Raw genomic sequence first — 20,129 nt, 5'->3', positions numbered from 1 at the left:
AGATTTGATGAAGTGAAGGGCCGTGAGGGCCAACCAAAGTTGTTAACCTTTTCTTAGGATTTTACCCCAAAGTTCTTGAGCTTTTTTTAGGATTGAGCTTGTTGAGGGGTTTTTTTGGATTTTACCCCAGGAAATAAACTGTCACAGGGGCTGGGTTAAACCAACCGGTGGGCCGGATTAGGCCCCCGAAACAGACTTTGGACATGGCTGCCGGCCCTGTTCTTCATGTAAATGATTTCCTGGGGTAAAATCCCAAAAAGCCCTCAACAAGTTCAATCCTAAACTCAACAAGTTGATTGTTGAATTAGCCCAAGGCCTGGGAGAATGTTTTTGCCTAGTGCAAACGAAGGCACCCGGCGGGCCTCCCTGGGGAGAGCCTTCCACAAGCTCTCTAGTTACATCCCGTTTGGATTACTGTAATGCACTCTATGTTGGGCTCCCAGAAACTTCAACAGGCTCAAAGAGCTACAGTCAGACTGCTGACCAGGGCTGGTTACAGGGCATATATTTTGACTCCCTTGCCAGAAGAGCTCCACCGACTACCAGGCAGTTTCCAGGCACAATTCAAAGTGCTGGTTATGACCTATAAAGCCCCACACAGCCTAGGTCCACGCTATCTGAAAGACCATATTCCCTCATGTGAACCTGCCCAGGTTTTGAGATCTTCAGGGGAGACCCTTTTGGCTGCTCCCAGACATATTTGGATCTCCCTTCCTGTGGTCTTTCTTCCGGCAGGTGAAGATTTTCTTATTCCAACAGGCTTTTGGGAATCGACTGCTCTTAATGAAAGGGCTGGTGCTTGTTGTAATTGTATGGTTTTAACATATTTTATAGATAGTTTTAATTATCTTGGCGTTTAATTGTTTTTAAATTATCATTTCCCCTTTATTTTTATCTGGAAGCGGCCTCAAGTTCCTGTTAGGGAAAAAGTTGAGGTATAAATAAATATATGAAAAATATAATGGCAAGAACAGGAGGAGGGGAAGGAAATCATGCTGCTGGCACAAGATTGTGGTTAGCTCAGGTCTAAAGGTGTAATGCAGGTTTTTTAAAAATAATATATTTAGGCAAGGCTCCAAGCTGTTAGTTTCAGCCCAGATATATTTATGTTTTGAACAATCTTAATTACTTCTTAAAACCAATGTATTAAAATATGTATGGGGAAAATATTTTATATATGCTCCTTTTTTATAGTTTCTCAGTTTTGACATCTGCAGTTTCCAAACAGTTTCTGCTTGGGATTATTTTGACAGTGTCCTCCTGCCCTCCACTCCCATTCCCCCTTCTATCTTTAAAGTGCACGGCAATGTAGACACTTCAAGGGGTCAGTATTGGCTGCATGTAGGCTGCAGATAGAGAAGAGATTTGAAGTTATCTTTTGATTTTTATAGTCCTTTTTTATTAAAATGCTTAGTGCCGTAAATGTAGTAATAAGAAACTCATTTATCTTGACGAAATGCTGCTATAAACTATTCCGCACTCATAAAATAACCTTTTAAATTATTGTTTCTGCTGGTATCAATAAATTCATACAAAGTGCTTAAAGGTCAGGCGTTGCCAGAAAAATGTCTTTTCAGCTTGTTAATTAAAGGTTCATAAGAATGTGCACAAGTTTGCTCCCTTTGACAAATGTAGAGGAGAGGAAAAATATGCCTATTTTCAGAAACGTAAAACAGAGGTGGAATGGCAGCAAGGAATGACAAAAAAGCCGCAGTTGATGTGACTGACATGAGGGAAGTGCCTACATTAAGGTTGCCAGGTGGTGATAACACTCTCCACTCCCTTCTGGGCATGGGACATGACTTGACGTTCTGTTTGATTGCATTCAGATATTGCCAAAGAATGCCTGTGTAGGTGTTGTGTTCCAGACACCAGATACCTTGGGCAATGATGTCCGTGGAAAGGGGTCAGCAGGACCGCATCTGAGAGTAGCCTGAGATCCAGTCTGAGCAAGGGCACTCCGTAGAGCATCCTGAAGAAGAGGATCTGACACCAGATTGAGGCTGGAGGCTCAGACTTTTTAGATGATGGTGCAGGCTCACCGTGTTAGGCTGCCATGATGGTGCTGTGTAGCCTTTTTCTATATGCATCCCAGGAATTATTGGGACCAGTGATGGTTGAGAGTCTGCTTGTATGTGTGGATGAAAGTGTGTGGGTGTAGATTGATGGAGCTATGGATATGTTAGTGCAGGAATAGCGCATGGGGTGCCAGCTCCCGTCATTCCTGACCATTGGCCATGCTGGCTGGGACTGAGGTCTCACCCTCTGATGGTTCCACTCCGGAAAAGGCATTTGGTTGATAAGAAGTTAGTTGCTTGATCTTTCTGATATATTTAGTGCGCAAGGTACTGTGTAGGTAATGTTCAGTGTTATTGGTGTGTTTGATTTGCTTCATTCATGATGTTATCGGAGTTCGCTGCCCAGCTCTCTCTGTTCTTTGCTATTAATAGTTTTATTGAGGTACTATTGGTTTTAAATGTGTTAGCTGTCTTGGACATTGCTTATGGAAGGGTGGGGTACAAATTGTTTAAATACTAAACAAGTAAAGGAGGGGGACTGGAGGGGTTCAGTCACACCTACTCAAAAAGAGACGCGCACAAATGCTGGGTGCTCACCTTCTCTCACCCCAGATGGTTCTCCTTTCATGCTGATTTTTTGCTGCTTCTCTGCCCCTTCAAAGTATTATCAATCTGTTGTGTCTGTTTTGGACAAATGTAGGACTATAGCACTTATTATGCCTGGGGTGGGGTGGGGATCAACCATAGTGGTACAAAAAAGAAATAAAGGTGATTTGGACTGTGCAGTCATGGTTAGCACTACACACAGAAAAAGGGTTTGTTGCGTTTGCTGTTCTACCAGCAAAAATGATGCTGTTTTCCTGTCTCTAGAGATAGGGTACAATTAAGTCCACATTTCCAGGTGACACCACTCAAAAAAGGACCCTGCAGGAGTTGGTGTGAAGAGCCAACTGGGTCTCATGACTTTGTAATGGTTTTCCTGAATATAATCTCTTCCTTATCCTTTGAGGGAGTGGGATTGAAAAAAGATTATATTTCAAATTGCAGCATGCAGCTTCAGTGTATATTTTCAGAGTGTATAAAAATGGTGGCATCTTATTCCATAATTTTAGTTTTTTAGTGTTGCATTCTGGGCAACTTCAATGCAATGTGGGAGTGCATTAATTCAGAGTTCTGGCCCTTTTGTCTCTCCTCTTTTTCCTTTGACCCTATGTATTGAGGACTTTTGTTTCCTCAATAAAATAAAGTGAGTTAAGCTAACATGTTGCAGCAAAAACTGCTTTGAAATTCTTATGGGAGACTAACTGTATCTGCACTCCCTGTTCTTCATGTAAATAATTTATTTAGTGCTGCCAGAATGCTGACAAATGAATTATTTTGAAAGAAATATGAAAAAACTAAATCCCAGCACACAAACTAAATCTAGTTGGCCCAGAAAGCAGCAGCACAGCTTTTCTCTGGTACTAAACTTAAGGAACATCACACCGATATTAGAGCTCTGCTAGGTATTACTTGGGTTCCTTAAAACATTTAAAATACGGAGTTAAACCCAAAAAATAAACCCTAGACAACCTTGGCAATACCTTAGGAAATGCCTCCTTTACACTTAAGTCTCACCCCTCCCTGAGTTAAGAACCGTAAATGGCCTCTGAAGTAAGACTAGCTTGATATTAGAAATAGAGCTTTGGGGGTAGTGGATCCTTTTTATGGAAATCTCCCTTGTGGAAAGAACACCAAGGCCACTCCATAGATTTTTTTAAAAAAACCAACAACAACCAGTAAATACTATTGTCTTCTGTCAGGTTTTGTTACCTACTTCAAGGTATTGTTCTAACCCCTCTGTGTTTACATTGTTTTTATCAGGGGCAAGTCTGAACATGGTGCTGTGTTGGGCATCCCATGTCCCAGGTCTCATTGGTTCTCAACTCAAAATACTCTTAGGATTGGATCAAGCCCCTGAGTCCAGTCCAGTCCTAAATGGAGCCCACACACCCCATGATATTATCTGCATCACTGTCTACCTTTTCCCAAACTTACCTCGGTGGAGAATAAATCTAGAGAGGGCTTCAGAGCGCCACTCTTCTATCAAGGTGTGAAGATTTTATTATATAGAATCCAGATACTATAGCCAAATTAAGGCAGGTAACATTAAAAAGAAAGAGAACATGGGATTTCCACTTTTGCAGTATTTCATTGTTTCAACGTGGGCTTGCATTGCCTTTGAAAAATTTAAACCATCATGCTTTAATATTAAGAGGCTGATAAACATTAAGCATGTATCGTTCGGTACTAAAAATTTCATAACTGAAGAATACCATAATTTGTTTTCATTCTCCTGAGAGGCGGCTACAGTACTCTGAACTTCTTCAGGGAAATAAATCGACAGTGTTTTCTGAAAGCGTAGGTGACAGGACTAATGATAGCTTCATTGGAAAACACAGCCAGCACTCCTAGTCCACAGATACTAAGAGAAATGAACTTGGCAGTACAATGAAGCTGTCTGGCTGTTCCTATCCCCTTCAGCTCCCCTTTTTTATTATTTTTGGCCTCTGTGTGTGTGTTTAACAAACAAGCAAAGATTTTCTGTTTTATAGAGCTAACCCATGGATGCAACTCATGATCGAACAGTTTCTAGAGTTATGAGTTGTGCCAGATAAATGCAACATGGTATTGGGGAAAGGAGGCAACTGAAGAATAGAAAGAGGAGATTTGATACGTTTTCTGCTTTTTATTAAAACTATTAAATACTGGTAATTTATTCTGATCAGATGTGAAACAAGGAAAGGTGGTATGTGTCTCTTAGGGTTGCAGCACACAAAATATTTTTTATGTGGATATCACTTTTGTGTTCTGTGCCATTGCATCAGGTGAATTATCAGAAGTCTGTTATGTTGTACAGTGGTACCTCGGTTTACAAACTTAATCAGTTCTGGAAGTCCATTCTTAAACCAAAACCGTTCTTAAACTGAGGCGCACTTTCCCTAATGAGGCTTCCTGCCGCCAGCGCCCTTCCACCACTTGGATTCTGTTCTTAGACCGAGGTAAAGTTCTCAAACCAAGACGCTATTTCCGGTTTTGCAGAGTTTGTAAATGAAATTGTTCTTAAACCGGACTGTTCTTAAACCGAGGTACCACTGTATTAGAATACCACAGACACCCACAAAAAAACAGCATTTTCTCCTACAGTGAAACAGACTTTTGTGATGTTGTTCTTATGTGTGCAGTACACATATTTTCCTATGTGAAAATGATACACAAAAATTTATACTGTGTGAGGCGGACAAAAAAAAGGTTAAGAATTCAAAATGCAGCATTCCAATGGAAGTAGTATTCATGTTTTTAAACTACAGTCTCTATCTGAAGGTATCCTTTAAAACATATGCAGTTCAGAAAACCATAAAGTTTGTCTTTCATTTGTCCAATCTGAATCAGCCCCCCTTCTAGGAAACTTACGGTGGCAGGCAGGGGGTTTATTCTTTTTTTGTCATTAAATCACCAAGTGAAGCCTGTGGAGCTGGGGCTTTGGATAGAGCCTTCTCAGTGACGGCACTCCAGCTGTGGAGGATCTATGCCCCTGACTGGCACCAACTTTAATTACCGTATTTTTCACACCATAGGGTGCACCGGACCATAGGGCGCACCCAGTTTTTAGGGGGGGGAATCAAGAAAAATAATCTTATTTCCCCCCCAGCCCCAAAGAGCAGCGTACAGGATGGATCCCGCTGGCTGTTTTGGCTTCCTCTTTAGCCCCACGCAACCTCTCCCTCCCGGCAGAAGCTGCACAGGGCTAAAGAAGCCATAGCCACGTGCAGCCTCTCCCTGCTGGAGGGGCTGCGCGTTGCTTTCGCTGAAGCCTGGAGAGCGAGAGGGGTCAGTGCACACCGACCCCTCTCGCTCTCCAGGCTTCAGCGAAAGCAACGCGAAGCCTTTGGAGCATGGAGGGAGCGCTCCCTCTGCACTTCGGAGGCTTAGCGTTGCTATCACTGAAGCCAAGGAGCCTGCATTCGCTCCACAGGACGCACACACATTTCCCCTCAATTTTTGGAGGGGAAAAAGTGTGTCCTATAGAGCGAAAAATACGGTAGTTTTCAGTGCCAGATAAAAAATGACATCTTCCTCCAGGCCTTTGGAAATGGAGGATGATTTAAAGAAGCCACCTGTTAGCCACCTGGTTTGCCTTAGGAAAGAACAGAGGGAGAGAACTTAACACCGCCATGCTGGTTTTAGAATCAGAGAATTGTAGAGTTGCAAGGGACCCCCAAGGGTCATATAGTCCAACCCCTGCAGTGCAGAGATCCTGCTCACAGGCGTCCTTGGGTGACTCGAACCAGCCATCTTCTGATTAACAGCCAAATGCACTGAGCCATAGTGTCACAGAGAGCACCAAAGGTTTCTGTTGACTTTATGGTGTACACTGGTACCTTGGGTTACATATGCTTCAGGTTACAGCCTCTGCTAACCCAGAAATAGTACCTCGGGTTAAGAACTTTGCTTCAGGATGAGAACAGAAATCAAGCGGCGGCAGTGGGAGGCCCCATTAGCTGAAGTGGTGCTTCAGGTTAAGAACAGTTTCAGGTTAAGAACGGACTTCCAGAACGAATTAAGTTCTTAACCCGAGGTACCACTGTATTTTTATTGTTGTGACCTTCCCTGGGATCACTTGATGATAAGGGTGGAATATAATAAAATAAATAAATATCCCTTTTATCTTCCCAACAACCCTATGAAGCAGGCTAGACCCTGAGCAGCGGTAGCTGGCCCAAAGCTGCAGTGAGGCGAAAACAGGCGTGCATGACAACTCTCTTTGGACCATTTCAAATCCTGAAAATTCATTTCTTCTGGCAGGCTTTGGGAACCATTGCAGCTGTGCCGATTACAGTTCCTCAGGTGAGCTCCTTGCAGAGGTTGACAGGACAAAGACCAGCAGTGCTACCTCAGGTAAAAATACTGTTTTCGTGAATTGTGTGCTTTTATTAATGGGCTGTGTGTTCTGATATTCAGAGAGTAAATCATTTGTTTAGGTACCAGCAAGTCAACCCACTTAATCGTCCGGGCAGCCATACACCCAAGGAAGCAAGATGCAAACACAAATAGTCCTCGCCAATCCTGCATGTGCATAATCATGAATAGTATTTCTGTGTGAGTGTATTAAAGCAAGAAATGTGATTGAAAGCAAACGGGGGCTAACATCATCATCAACAACAACAAATGTACACAACAGGCTGGCACAACAAAAATAGAAGACTGAGTACGCTTTTAAACACAGAATGAAATAAAACCCATTTGTGCCATGGGTGGGGTGAATCTTAAAGAAGAATATCATTGATAAGCAGAGGGGGGTGGCAGACTGTTCTTCCTTATCAATGTATGTGCTTTTAATGATCTGTATCGCTGCAGATGGGACGTAGGTGGCACTGTGGGTTAAACCACAGAGCCTAGGACTTGCCGATCAGAAGGTCAGCGGTTTGAATCCCCGCGACGGGGTGAGCTCCCGTTGCTCAGTCCCTGCTTCTGCCAACCTAGCAGTTCGAAAGCACATCAAAGTGCAAGTAGATAAATAGGAACTGCTCCGGCGTGAAGGTAATCGGCGTTTCCATGCGCTGCTCTGGTTTGCCAGAAGCGGCTTAGTCATGCTGGCCACATGATCCGGAAGCTGTATGCCGGCTCCCTCAGCCAGTAAAGCAAGATGAGCGCCGCAACCCCAGAGTCAGCCACGACTGGACCTAATGGTCAGGGGCACCTATCGCTACAGAGGCAGCAGCCATCTGGGTTTTTGTTGCTTCTTTTTCTGACCTCCTCACCTCTCCTGGGCACATTTCTCAGCAGTGCGGGATAGTCAGACGTCACAAGACAACAAAGAGGGGAGGAAAGCCTGAAGTGTTTCATGAGGCCTCATCCTGAAGCATGCAGGTTCAATGGCAGTTCCTTTTGGGAGGTAGGGAGCCTACCCCAGGAGGATTTTCAGACCCCTTTGCCACGCTTACCTGAAAACGATGCAGTTTGCCCTATGCAAAGTCATGAGGATTCACGGCCAAGCAACGTCCTGCTTAGGGCCTCTGCCTCATTCTGGGCTGCAGGGGAAGTTTGGATGCATCTCTCCATGTGTGGCAGGAATGTAGCTCACAGCTGTCAGCATAGGCTCCCCACAATTTCAAAAATGGTGGTTAGTGGTTGAGTGATGATCAGCGCATGGCAGGCTTTAAGAGCATCGTTTCTCAACCTGTGAGCTGTGACCTGCAAGAGGGTGACTGGCTTTATAAGTAAACCCAAATATTAATCCCTTAACTGCTATGTTTGTTTGTTTGTTTGTTTTTTTGTTTGTTTATAAACTCACATCCAACATTTCATCATGCAGGTCTATGAGCAGCTCACTTTAATAAAATATTGCAGAAATTTAAAACATAAATTAAAGCTACAACATTTAGAATCTCAAGAATTTAAAAGAAGAAGAATCAGTTGGTTCTGAAAATACCTTTGGTGGAGTTTTACTAGTACAGTGGTACCTCGGGTTACATACGCTTCAGGTTACATACGATTCAGGTTACAGTCTCTGCTAACCCAGAAATATTACCTCGGGTTAAGAACTTTGCTTCAGGATGAGAACAGAAATCGTGCGGCGGCACAACAGCAGCAAGAAGCCCCATTAGCTAAAGTGGTGCTTCGGGTTAAGAACAGTTTCAGGTTAAGAACAGACATCCGGAACGAATTAAGTACTTAACCCGAGGTACCACTGTATTCTACTAGCTAGCCATTTCTGCATTTATAGTTCCACTGCCACTCTTCAAACCGTGGCCACTTTTGTAGCAACTTGTGCCAATACATTGAAGGTTCGGCATAGGATCAGCTCCCTAATAGCCCCTTAGTTAGCAATGGCAAGGATTGTCAGAAGGAAATGTGGGTTGCAATTAAGGTTCAGTCTTTAGAGGAGGCTGTAAGATCTTCTGTAACAATTAGTTTTGGGTCGTAGAGCCTGTTTGTATGATAACGAGCAATTCCTTTTCATAAGATGTGAAGGGAAAATATTGTGGCTAATTAGATTCCAGTCATAACATTCAAGAGTCACACAAGAGGTACATTCTTTTAACATTCAGTTAGAAGTTTTGCGCTTGTATTCAAGACTTAGGTCTGGACCCTTTGTAGCATTCTGAGACATCTGCATCAGTGGTTATAAAAAGCCGGACTATTTCAGTTGTAGTTCCCTTCCTATGAGTTGCCTTGCTTAGAAAATTTCACATAGGCATTTCTTTGGAGTCTTTTGAGTAATTGGTAAAAATCAACCTCTTTAGAAAAGCTTTTATATCTTTGAGGACAGTGGATGACACTGATATTGATGTTACCTGGCTTTTTGGTTCTTACCTTGTTCTGTAGGTGTGATGTTTTGCTCTAATGTGTAGATTAAACATACTTACCCCCATGAGAATATATAATAGGCTGATTTTGAAAAGATAGACATTCTAATGTAAATAGATGTTGTGATAAACCATGGCTTACCAGGCATAAATGGATCTCATCCACTTTGTTCTTCCCTAATAGATCTGGGGTGAAACAAACCACAATGCCTGATTTTGTGTTAATAAATCATGGTATGTACCCAAGTTTGTACATTCACGTTTGAGTAAAACAAACCACAGTCTGTGGTTTAGACAGGATCCTGAGTGGAGGATCATGGTTTCATTCCTCTGCATGCTAGAAGCCCATATAAGTAGATTCACATAAAACCATTAACTGTAGTTTACTGTGATGTGTGAATTGAGCCAATTCTCTGCAGCTATACAGGACATGCCCCTCCATAGAAACAAACAAACAAACAAACAAACAAAAGCTCAGTTTAGGAAAGCTCTGCTTCAAATATGCTCTTTCCCGCTAGGCATCAAAATATAGATATCGTTGAGATTTTGATTATTTTCAGCTTTTGAGGCATCAAAACAAATTGAGCTACAACATACTATGTTTGAAATCATTATATACATAAATTCAATAGAGGTTTGACATCTGTCATATACTAATGAAATGATACTTTGCTTTCTCCAGAAAAGCAAAACCCACACTAATTGCATTATGTTCAGCAGTTGTAAGAACACATTTCTATTTTTTGCTGTCCCTTCTCTCCCAGTCCTTATGATGCCCTCCTGGGGTACATACAGTGGTGGAGCTTCATGCTCCAGAACCAGGGGCGGAGAGCAGGCGGGGACAGGGCTGGCACGCGTCCTGGGGGTGGGATGTGCTGCCCAAAGGGGCGTGGGGCATGTCCTGGGGGCATGGCGCACTGACTGTGGGGGCTGTGCCCTCAGCACGGGGGGGGGGGGCAGCCACGATGGAACCCCGCTGGGATCATGCTGCCAGGGGTGGGGTGCTCCCGCCCCCCTTTTCCTCCACCAGTGGGTATATAGGGTGCCACTTACCATATATACTCAAGTATAAGCCGACCTGAATATAAGCCGAGGCACCTAATTTTAGCACAAAAAACTGGGAAAACTTATTGACTCGAGTATAAGCTGGTTCACCACACCACAAACCTGGTGGTGGTGGCAACAGCAAAGGAAGAACAAGCAGCCCAAAAGGGCTCCTTTCTCGGTGCTCATCCCACCGCCGCCGCCTCTGCCGCTCGCAAGAGCAGGCGTAGGAGCCGTGGTTGGGAGAGGCGCAGCGCAGCGAGAGGCGGGCGGCGGCGGAGGGACGAGTGGCGAAAAAGGGCTGCTTTTGGGCCGCTCGTCCCTCTGCCGCCGCCACCCGCCTCACTCGAGTATAAGCCAAGGGGGGCTTTTTCAGCATAAAAATGTGCTGGAAAAGTCGGCTTATACTCGAGTATATATGGTGATTTGTGTTACCTATGGGGCCTGTTCCAATAGGAAGGAAGGATTCTAATTTTGCAGTGAAATTAGATGTTAGGAGAGAATCAGTGTGCAAACCCAAGGGCTCTTCATTTAATTCCCATCTGTGATTTGGCATCACATCTAAACTCAGCCTGAAAGTTGATGTTAGTAAGAAGTATTTATTAATATGAGAGGTTACCATATAACACAATTTTATCTAGGAATAAAATTTTGTTGGATTGCCAACTTTCTGTTATCAAAGTGTTTTGGACTTGCGCATGTTGCTGTAGCACCAAGCTCTCTTGGTGTGTAAGAAATATTTGTCTGGCCCCCTAATTGTTGCAAATAATTTCTGCCAGGAATGGTGATGGTTGGTGCTATGTACTTAACCTGTACTTTGTATTTTATCATCATCTAGCACATTTTTGCAGTATATACTGCTTAGCATTTTTTCTGTATTTTTTTAAAAATAAAAAACTCTAATCCTTTAATTGTCTGTTTTAATGCTTAATGTTTTGCTGGAGAATGTGGAGATTAAAGCAGTGTGTGGGATAATGGTTTCTTGTTCTATGTTCTGTCAGGGGTTCATTTCTTGTGGCCTGTAGGCAACTGTTTAATTGTTTCTTTAACTTGTGCATTGGGCACAGTTAGAAAGGCAGTATTATTTTTTATTTGTAAAAACGAATTAACTTCCACATTAAGTTAGTTTGAGATTAGGTTAGGGCAGAAGCCTGTGAGGGCTAGGTAATTCTGCTGAGTTATCACAAGGGGGCAGAAAAGACCCAGCGTTCCCTTAGCTTAATCCTTCATTTTGAATAAAAACACTTAATTTGGCATTGTTTAACACTGGTATGAAAGCATGCTATGCACATTCAGTATACAGTGGCACATGGTGAAATGCTGTGCATTAAAACAGGCTACAACAAAAGTAACTTTAAGTCAAACCTAATTGCCACGCTCACAGTGCTTTGCTATAAATGCAGCTTAATGCAGAATTAATTGTTCTATTACCTCTAATGGAATTTTAAATTCATACTATACTGCACCGAGGCGAGGAAGTCAAAGGTTAAGGCTTCCATTGTGACTATGAGGGCAGGATTTGATTGTTTGGCACATTCCTGATATGTCACATATAAACTGAACTCTGCCTTTGCTCTGCACTCAGCCAAGATTTTTTGCCATTGATTTTTATTATTTATATAGTGCTGCTTTAAGAGAGTTTCACCAGCAGAAAAGACAGGCTCTTATATCCAGAGATCTTGGAATCTACATGTTGGCAGTAGGGAAGACAGTCAAGCGAAGGAAGAGCAGAAAGGTGTAGAGGTTTGAGGAGGGAGTCTTATTTATTAAATGGGCAACAGGAGAAAATAAGAAAAGTCATTTAAGAGAGGAGCTGTCCGGTGCCTTTGAACAGTAGAACTGTATGAGACAAAGTTGAGAGCACGGAGAGATAGTGCGAGATAAAATAGGAAAAACTGTGGCAAGAACTTTGGTGGTAAGGATAACACAAAATTAATGCCACCATCTTTTTATTTTCACCATGCCAAAGCCGTTTTTGGGTGATGGGTTACTGGAATCACCTACCTGCTGTAGTGTTAGGCCACTGCAAAATGGCCCTCCAGCTGCATGGTGGCCTGGAACATCACCTTTTGCTTATTTTCTTCAAGCTTCAGCAGCTGAAAGCTGCTTTTGCTTGCTGAAATTCAAAGCCTTTGGGGTAATGACACGGACAGCTGTTTTCAATACCAGATTATTGGGAAATGACAGGGCTGAGAGCTTTATTCCCAAAGAATGGGAGTGCAAGAACTGACAAGTGCAATATGGCAGCTGGAATGGCAGGAATAGAAGTTGAGCTAACTATGTAACACATTAAATTATTTATGCTTAATCTTGAGGCGATGCTTAACACATTGTTAATTTAGAGCCATGTTGACAGGATGGCATTAATTACACCAGTAGAAGGTATCATATCATCAGAATGCTGTCCTTGGAGACCTTCATTTTAATGTCTCATTTGTAGAATGCAGGCTGCTGCTGCTGCTGCTACTGCTACTGCTTCTTGGCACATTCTCAAATTTTGGCAAAGTCCCCCCTTTCTGGAAAGCCATCTTGCATTAAAGACTCCTAACTCCAGCGGTCTCAGAAGTGGCTTGTAACTTGCAACAAATAAAAAGTGAAATTTACTGCACTTCAAACCAAAGCAATCTGCTTTTTGTCATAAACTCATAACATGCACAAAGGAAAGATCTTTGCTTAGTATCCTTCAAGGCTTGAGACTTATGGCTTAACGGGTGGGAGAAATCCTGCAGCTGATTTGTACATTCGTGAAGATCAAGTTTTAAATTCATTCCTAGACCATATAACTTTTAAGTGGCAGGAATGGGATACAATGTCTGGATGCTTCCCCAGGTGGAAAAATCTCAATGCATTAGCAGAACTTATCACTGAGATAAAGGCAATCTTCTCTTAGATATGTTGGTTTTCTGTGGGCAAGGAAACTCTCCTCTTCCCCGCAGTGAAGAACATTCAGATTCCTTGTAGGTCAAGGCAGGAGCAGAATTGGTGCTTTCAGGAGCAATAGAAACTCAAGATCTGATGGGATGAGCAGAGTTTGGAATAGGTGTATTTCTGGCTGAGCATGGGGTCAGCCAGGGCCAAGCCAGCTGAGGTCACTCATCCCGGCTCAGCCAGAGATACACTGGCATATGTCCTCCATCCCAGCTCAGCAGGAGCTCATCCCGCTCAGCCAAGGCTGGGGTAAGTCATGGACAGTATAGTGGAGGGGGTGGGAAAGGGCAGGAGGAGACTTACCCCTATTCTAAACTCTCTTCAGCTTAATCATATGACCAGTGAACACAGCAGAAATTGCACTGGCAGAAAGGGTGCTGTAGGTCAAACTATTTCAAAGGCTTGTTTTCCCTCTACCAGATTTGGGGGCTCAGCCAGCAGTACCCCTGCTTCTGAAGGGAACTTGGGACAGGGGTAGATTATGCCAGAATAATTTGTCCCATAGTTTGGATTGCTGTGCCCGTGAGCGATTGGAGAGGGTACTGCCTGAACCATAATCTCTGAAAACCAATCTGAATGTGACACAGAGTTCCCTGTCTTACTTAGCTTTAGTAAGATCGCTGTGGTCAATAATAGCAGCGCCTAGGTGGGTGGGTGACTTGTTATTATTAAAATTTCTATATTGCCCTTCATCCGAAGATCACAGGGCAATTTACAATATAAAAACACAAAAATACACACTATAATAGAAAAAGCAAACATAGATTTAAAGGCCATAGATTGCTCTTCTCCCAGGCCTTTGGCTAATAAAACAATATTTTCATCTGGCACCTAAAGCTATGTAATGCAGGCACCAGGTGGGCCTCCCTGGGAAGAGAGTCCCACAAGCAGGGTGCCAATGCAGAAAAGGTCCGCTCTCGTTGTGTTGCCACCCTCTGGACCTCTTACAGAGGAGGTACGTGAAGAAGGGCCTCAGATGACGATTGCAGGGGCCATGGGGAAAGGCAGTCCTTGAGATATTGCAGTCTTGAGCCGTTTAAGATTGTATCTGTCAAAACCAGCGCTGGGCCCGGAAACTATTTGGTAGGAGAAAAGCACAGTTGAAAGGGATTGAGCACTGCTCCCCAATTTCACTTCCTGAGTCAAAGTAGTAACTCTGTGCTGCTGCTGCTGCTGCTGCTGCTTTGATATTAAAAACAACCACAACCACTGCCATGGGCCCAGATCACCTGCACTATCTCTTAGGGTTTTCTTCCCTATTCTTTTAAAACTGAATTGAACATTGTCTTTTCTTCCCTGCAGGTTAGGCCAAAGACCCTGATTCCAGACAGCCTCCCTATATCTCCATGCAGAGACCAACCTTCCAAACAACCTTCTGCGTTCCAAAAGGCAACTGTAGTCAGCATCAAAAACCCCACACCCGCCCTCCCCACTGCCAATAATACTGTTAGCCATGTACAGACACCCAACAGCCAATCACAAAGTGTCACTGAGTCTACAACAACTGTGTCAGCGCCCCTGAGCACCACAGGTGTGGCCTATGCCATCATCTCCACCTCCCCCAACAATGCAGCTCCTATCAACACCAGTGCCACTGTTTCAGTGGTCAATGACGGCATTAAAGTGCAACCACTTCTCATCAGCACTGACAGCAAGGTAAGTTTCATTATTGAACTGCCGTTCTTATTGCAGGTTTCCTAACTGCATGAAGGGCATGGGTCTGATATATTTAGCTGCATTTCAAAAACTATGCCTTTTCCCCACCACTCTTCTAGTGAAAGTACAGGAAGCTGTGTGAACTCTTCAGGAAACACATGGAAAATAATAGCTATTTAAATTATCCATGTACTAGTGCAGTATTGGATGTTTGTTTTGGGAGACAAGATGATAGAAATATCAGAGACCAGCTCTATAGCTATAGGCTTGGCTATTTGGTTCAAATGTATAGGGTGTTGTGCTGCTTTGTGGGCATGGTTCCCCTGTCAGCTCAAAATGCTGCCGGCACAATAGGCAGAATTCTTCCCGGGGTCTAGATACTAAACTTAGCCATTGCATCTCTTGTGCATCATCCTTAGTCCTTCTGTAGCTCCCTTACTTTATGTACCATATATTCCCTTATGACCTTAACTGCTATAATGTTTCTTCAGAGCTCACCATCTGAGTAACTCAGTTTTGTGTCAGTTTTCCAACACAAATGTGCCTTTCTCAAGCATTTTTCTCACCTCACCTTCCTTTTAGATTTCTCTTTCTCAATACCCTTCCTTCAGCCCAATTGCCCATGGTTTCATTCTTGCAATCTGGCCTCAGTATTCACCTTTCCCTTTGTGAAGTTTAATTTCAGCTAGTCTGACAGCTTTCCTTTCTGCATTTTAAGCTAGACTGCAAAGTATTTAGTTCTCTGAGCAGCAGAACATGCTGTACCTCAACATCAGCTCAGTCAATCAGTTGCACAATGTAGATTAATATATATATATAACAACAGTATCTTTTTACACAAATTTCCCTTGGGTTGTTAACATAGAAAGTCAAACTTTTTAAATCAAACAATTACTTCAGTATAATGGTTGATTTTCAACTTTACACTCTTGAAGGCAGCATCAAGTAAAAGTTTAAACCAGTGAAATCAAGTAAAACTATACAACAGAAAAACAATAACAATTTCTGTATTTCCCTCCAAGGGAATAGTGGCTGATTACCAGTGAGTGAAAATATTGTTCTGCCCTGTGGTGGGACCCCATAATCAGGCCTCCTCAATAAACCTTAGTTCTCTGACAGGTCCACATGGGTATATCCAAGACCCATGCCATTTAAGTGGAAGCAACTGGAACTCGTGAGTGCCTCACTAGACAACCATCAGACTAACTTATTCTACATTAACAGAATGCTCTGAGTTGTCTTTGAGTGCAAACCCACGATGTACACATTACAGTAGACAAGTCAAGAAGCTACCAAAGCAGCAAGGTCCTTCTCATCAGTGTGTGCAGCTGACATGCCAGCCAAAGTTGATGACACAAACTCTTGGTCATAGGCACTACATGAGCTGGCTCCTAAGCTCTGCATCTTGGGTGACTTCCAGTGATGCCCATATACTTGCTGAATGGCAAGTGTTTGGGGAGCTGGAGGAGGGTGGAGAGCAACGAGAAGCCCACTTGTAGCTTCCTGTTACATTGGCTCTCAACCCTTGTTTTCCATATGGAATGTGATTGCATGTAGCCATCGTGTAATTGGCTCGGGCAATGGAACTTCCAGTCTCTCTTCTTCCCTGTCCTGCCTCCTTCTCTGTGTGCCTCCAAAAATTTATCCAGAAGGTCTATTAATTCTCCACAGCAGATTTTGGGAGTGTTTGGGGAGCTGGAGGATGGTGGAGAGCAACGATAAGCCCACTTGTAGCTTCCTGTTACATTGGCTCTCAACCCTTGTTTTCCATATGGAATGTGATTGCATGTAGCCATCGTGTAAACATAGAATGTGTTCCACCTTTGCTAGATAAAGGCAGGGTTGTGGTTGCTTTTTTCACCCTCATCTAGTCCATTACTGACGGTTGCACTGGTGTCTGGTGGAAAGGAAAAACAGAGCAAAGTCCCGTCTTCCTGGTGGCACCCACCTCATCACCCTAGATGACCTCTCTTAGCAGTTTTTTCATACTTGGTATAGAAAGTCCTGTTAATGCTAGAGGTGTAATAATTGTCTTTCTCAAACAGAGATAAATTTGCACTCCTGTGTAGCTCTGCTGAACTCAGTGAGACTTGCTTCTGAGTAAACAAGCAAAGGATAAACTGAAATTGTGTTGTTGTTGTGGACCATGCCATGGAATTGTGTTATTGTGGACCAGGACATAATTAATAGGCTAGAAAAAGAGGGACCTGAGAGAGATTGAGATGCTAGATTTAAAAAGGAAACTTTTCTACCATTTCCTTTTGGAATATTAAAAATCAGGCTGGAGATGCCAGTTTTGGCAACTTCTGTGTTGCGGGTACACCACGTGGACCACAATTGTGAAACGTGCCAAGCGATTGAATCAACTAGGTGTAAGTGAACAGTCTCTGAGAACGGTGCCTCTTTCGTTTATAATATTTGTAAAGATTCTGACAAGAGAGTCTCCAGATCATAATATGCCAGCTGTATGATTTTATTGTCTCTGCAAGAAAGTAGTTGACAAAGGAGCCCTTTATTTGAAGATTCTGTTTCTCTGTTTGAAAAATTGAATCCCTTTCAGACTGTGGAGCAGTCTTCTTTTCATTCACCCATTTGTTTTGCAGGTCATCATCATTCAGCCTCAAGTTCAAACCCAAACAGAGAATAAAGTGGAGACAAAGAAAGCTCCTGAAGAGTCAGCTCAGGGACCCCCTGCTACCAAAAAGAAAAAAGAGGAAAGTCCAGAGGTTAACAAAATCTTATTTTCTTTATAAACGTGATATTTCGTATACATAGAGATGCTCACAGAACGTCTCCTCAGTCCGAAGGTTAAGCTGCTGCTTTTAGAGCATACATTCCTTTATTTACTGACTGGGGGGGGGGGCTGCAACATGCTTGTCTTAGTTTTATTTATAACTTTTGCAAAATACAGTTTGTTACAAGATCCACAAAATATGCCCAGAGCACTTTGTCCTTACTAGCCTTAGTTAAGTGTTATAGTTCTGTGTTTTAACAAAGTAATGAAAGTGCCCATTTGATCTGTGTTTATTTACATATTTGTGTAAAACATATTTTTTTAAATCCAGTGTGATTAACAATAATAATAATATTCAAATAATTTGTAAAATCAACCTAAAACATGAACACAATAACATCTACAGAACCAGAGTAATGTGCAAGACTGAGTATTAATAATCAGAAAAAGTTTGGGCAAGCAAGTATCTTTTTAGCCAGTGCCTAAAATTAATTACGTTTCCGCTTCCCTCATTTTGGAGGGGCGGCTGTTTTGCAAGCCAGGTGTCTCCACAGAAAAGGTCTGCTGGGTTGCTGAGGACCTCTTCTGAAGATCGTAGTTCGTGGGCAGGCCTGTACAGGGACTTTTAAGGTGTTTTATGAACTTGTGCAGCACCGAGGAGAATTGGCTACAAAAAAGAATAAGCAATCAGTTTCTACTTACTGTATGACAAATGGTTCATGTCACACTCTTACCGTTATAAGAAGCAATGGGAAGCAAGTGCTGCAAGGATAAATGTGCTTCTTTTTCATTGTTCACTGAGAATTTTCTGTAATATTGATTATTTGCAAGCCGTCTAGATGGATACGAAAAGGTTCAATGAATAGCTTGCAGATGTGGAGAGGAGGGTAGGACTTGATTATTAATATAATAATAATATCAAGTTTTAAGTGGCGCTTTAGGTCAGAGATGCGAAACCTGTGACTCCTCACCCCATGCCAGGTGTTACCAAACTGCAGTTCCCCTCAGTCCTGATCATTGGCCAGACTAAGTGGGGCTGATGGGAGTTGGAGTCCAACAACATTTTGATGGCTATAGGGTCCCCATGCCTGCTTCCTGTGATGCAGCCAACATGGCTGCATACATATAGACCTGGTGTTGTAACTATTAATGCCACTTCAGTTTCTCTGCAAGATGTTTCATACGCCTGATTTTTAGTGTAGCGTTCACTGCAAGCTAATAAGCTTGTGGCAAAACAATTCGCCTGCTCTTAGAAAACAGACCTGTAGAACTTCTTGGAAATAATACTTTTAAAATTACAGGTAGTAAATAGTGAAATGGGACCTAATGCTATGAGATATGCAAGAGCATTTCAGAGTACTCTAGAAGACAGTAGAATTGAACCCAATTGTCATTACTCAAGTTGAATAATATTAATAGCTGTCTTTGGAACATCGCCTAGACATAACAGACTTGTGCTCATTTTTTCCTCTGTCAGCAAAAAATACTTTACGCATAAGACTTCTCCATAAAATTGGGACAACTGCATTTGTTGTCCAACACCAACAATTTATTCTTATTTTTTTCATGGAACAGTAACAGCAGAAATGACTATAATACAGGATTTATTGCTTACCGTCTTGGGTAACTCTTTGTTCTTTATGTTCTTCTGATGGCAGTGGTGGCTGACCTGTGACCCTGCCAATGGCGTTGGCCTGCAGCGCTCATAATTCCTGACCATTGGCCCTGCTGGCTGATGGGAGTTGGACTAAAACAACATCTGAAGGGGCCACAGGTTAGCCACCCTGGTCTTGTGGATTGTAAACTCTGTTCTATTATGTTCATTATTAGTAAAAATTCTTAATAGATGATGCTCAGCACTGCATGAGCAGACACCGGGGTGATCATAGAATTGTAGAGTTGGAAGGGACCCTGAGGGTCATCTAGTCCAGCCCCCTGCAATGTAGGACTTTCAACTAAAGCATCCATGACAGATGACCATCCAACCTTTGCTTAAAAATCTCCAAGATCCAAGGGAGCTCTTAATGTGAAAAGTATTCCTGCAACATAACTTCCCTTTCCTCTCTGCCACCTCCCCAGATTTGCTGCAGAGGGTCCCCCAACTCTCTGGAGTAGTTTTTTGGGGGGGCATGTGGGGAGGCTGCAGGATAGAGAAGGGGAAGCTGAGTTCCACCCTCAGACAATCACAGTAAAGTATTACCCAGTGTTTATCTAGAGCTTTGTGGCTGTTCAAAACACTTCATTTAGTCCTCAAAGCATCCTTCCTTCAGATGGTTGCCTGCCTTCTTACATGCACAACCTTGCTGTTTCAGCACTTCTTCCAGTTTTTACATAGCCATTCACTGTAGATTTATACCTCTTACAGGATACTGACACTGTTGCTGTTTTGAATGGCCGCTT

The 20,129-nt window shown here is 42.8% G+C and overlaps 1 protein-coding gene across 11 annotated transcripts in view; it reads left to right on the top strand.

Annotated features, from left to right (window-relative positions):
• Window positions 1-20,129, top strand: part of PHF21B (PHD finger protein 21B) — a 181,889-nt gene that overhangs the window by 138,810 nt on the left and 22,950 nt on the right. For all 11 annotated transcript variants that reach the window (XR_014168479.1, XM_081911761.1, XM_081911757.1 and 8 more), the window contains 3 exons: window positions 6,864-6,956; window positions 14,642-14,995; window positions 17,599-17,721. Coding sequence is in view for 10 of the 11 variants with exons in the window: in XM_081911761.1 (XP_081767887.1) it covers window positions 6,864-6,956; window positions 14,642-14,995; window positions 17,599-17,721 (570 nt within the window). In the remaining variant the exon portion in view is untranslated. The remainder of the gene's footprint in view (window positions 1-6,863; window positions 6,957-14,641; window positions 14,996-17,598; window positions 17,722-20,129) is intronic.

This window comes from Podarcis melisellensis (genome assembly GCF_964234715.1).
Source record: "Podarcis melisellensis genome assembly, chromosome: 5".
NCBI lineage: Eukaryota > Metazoa > Chordata > Lepidosauria > Squamata > Lacertidae > Podarcis > Podarcis melisellensis.
This window is presented reverse-complemented; position numbering and strand designations above follow the sequence as displayed.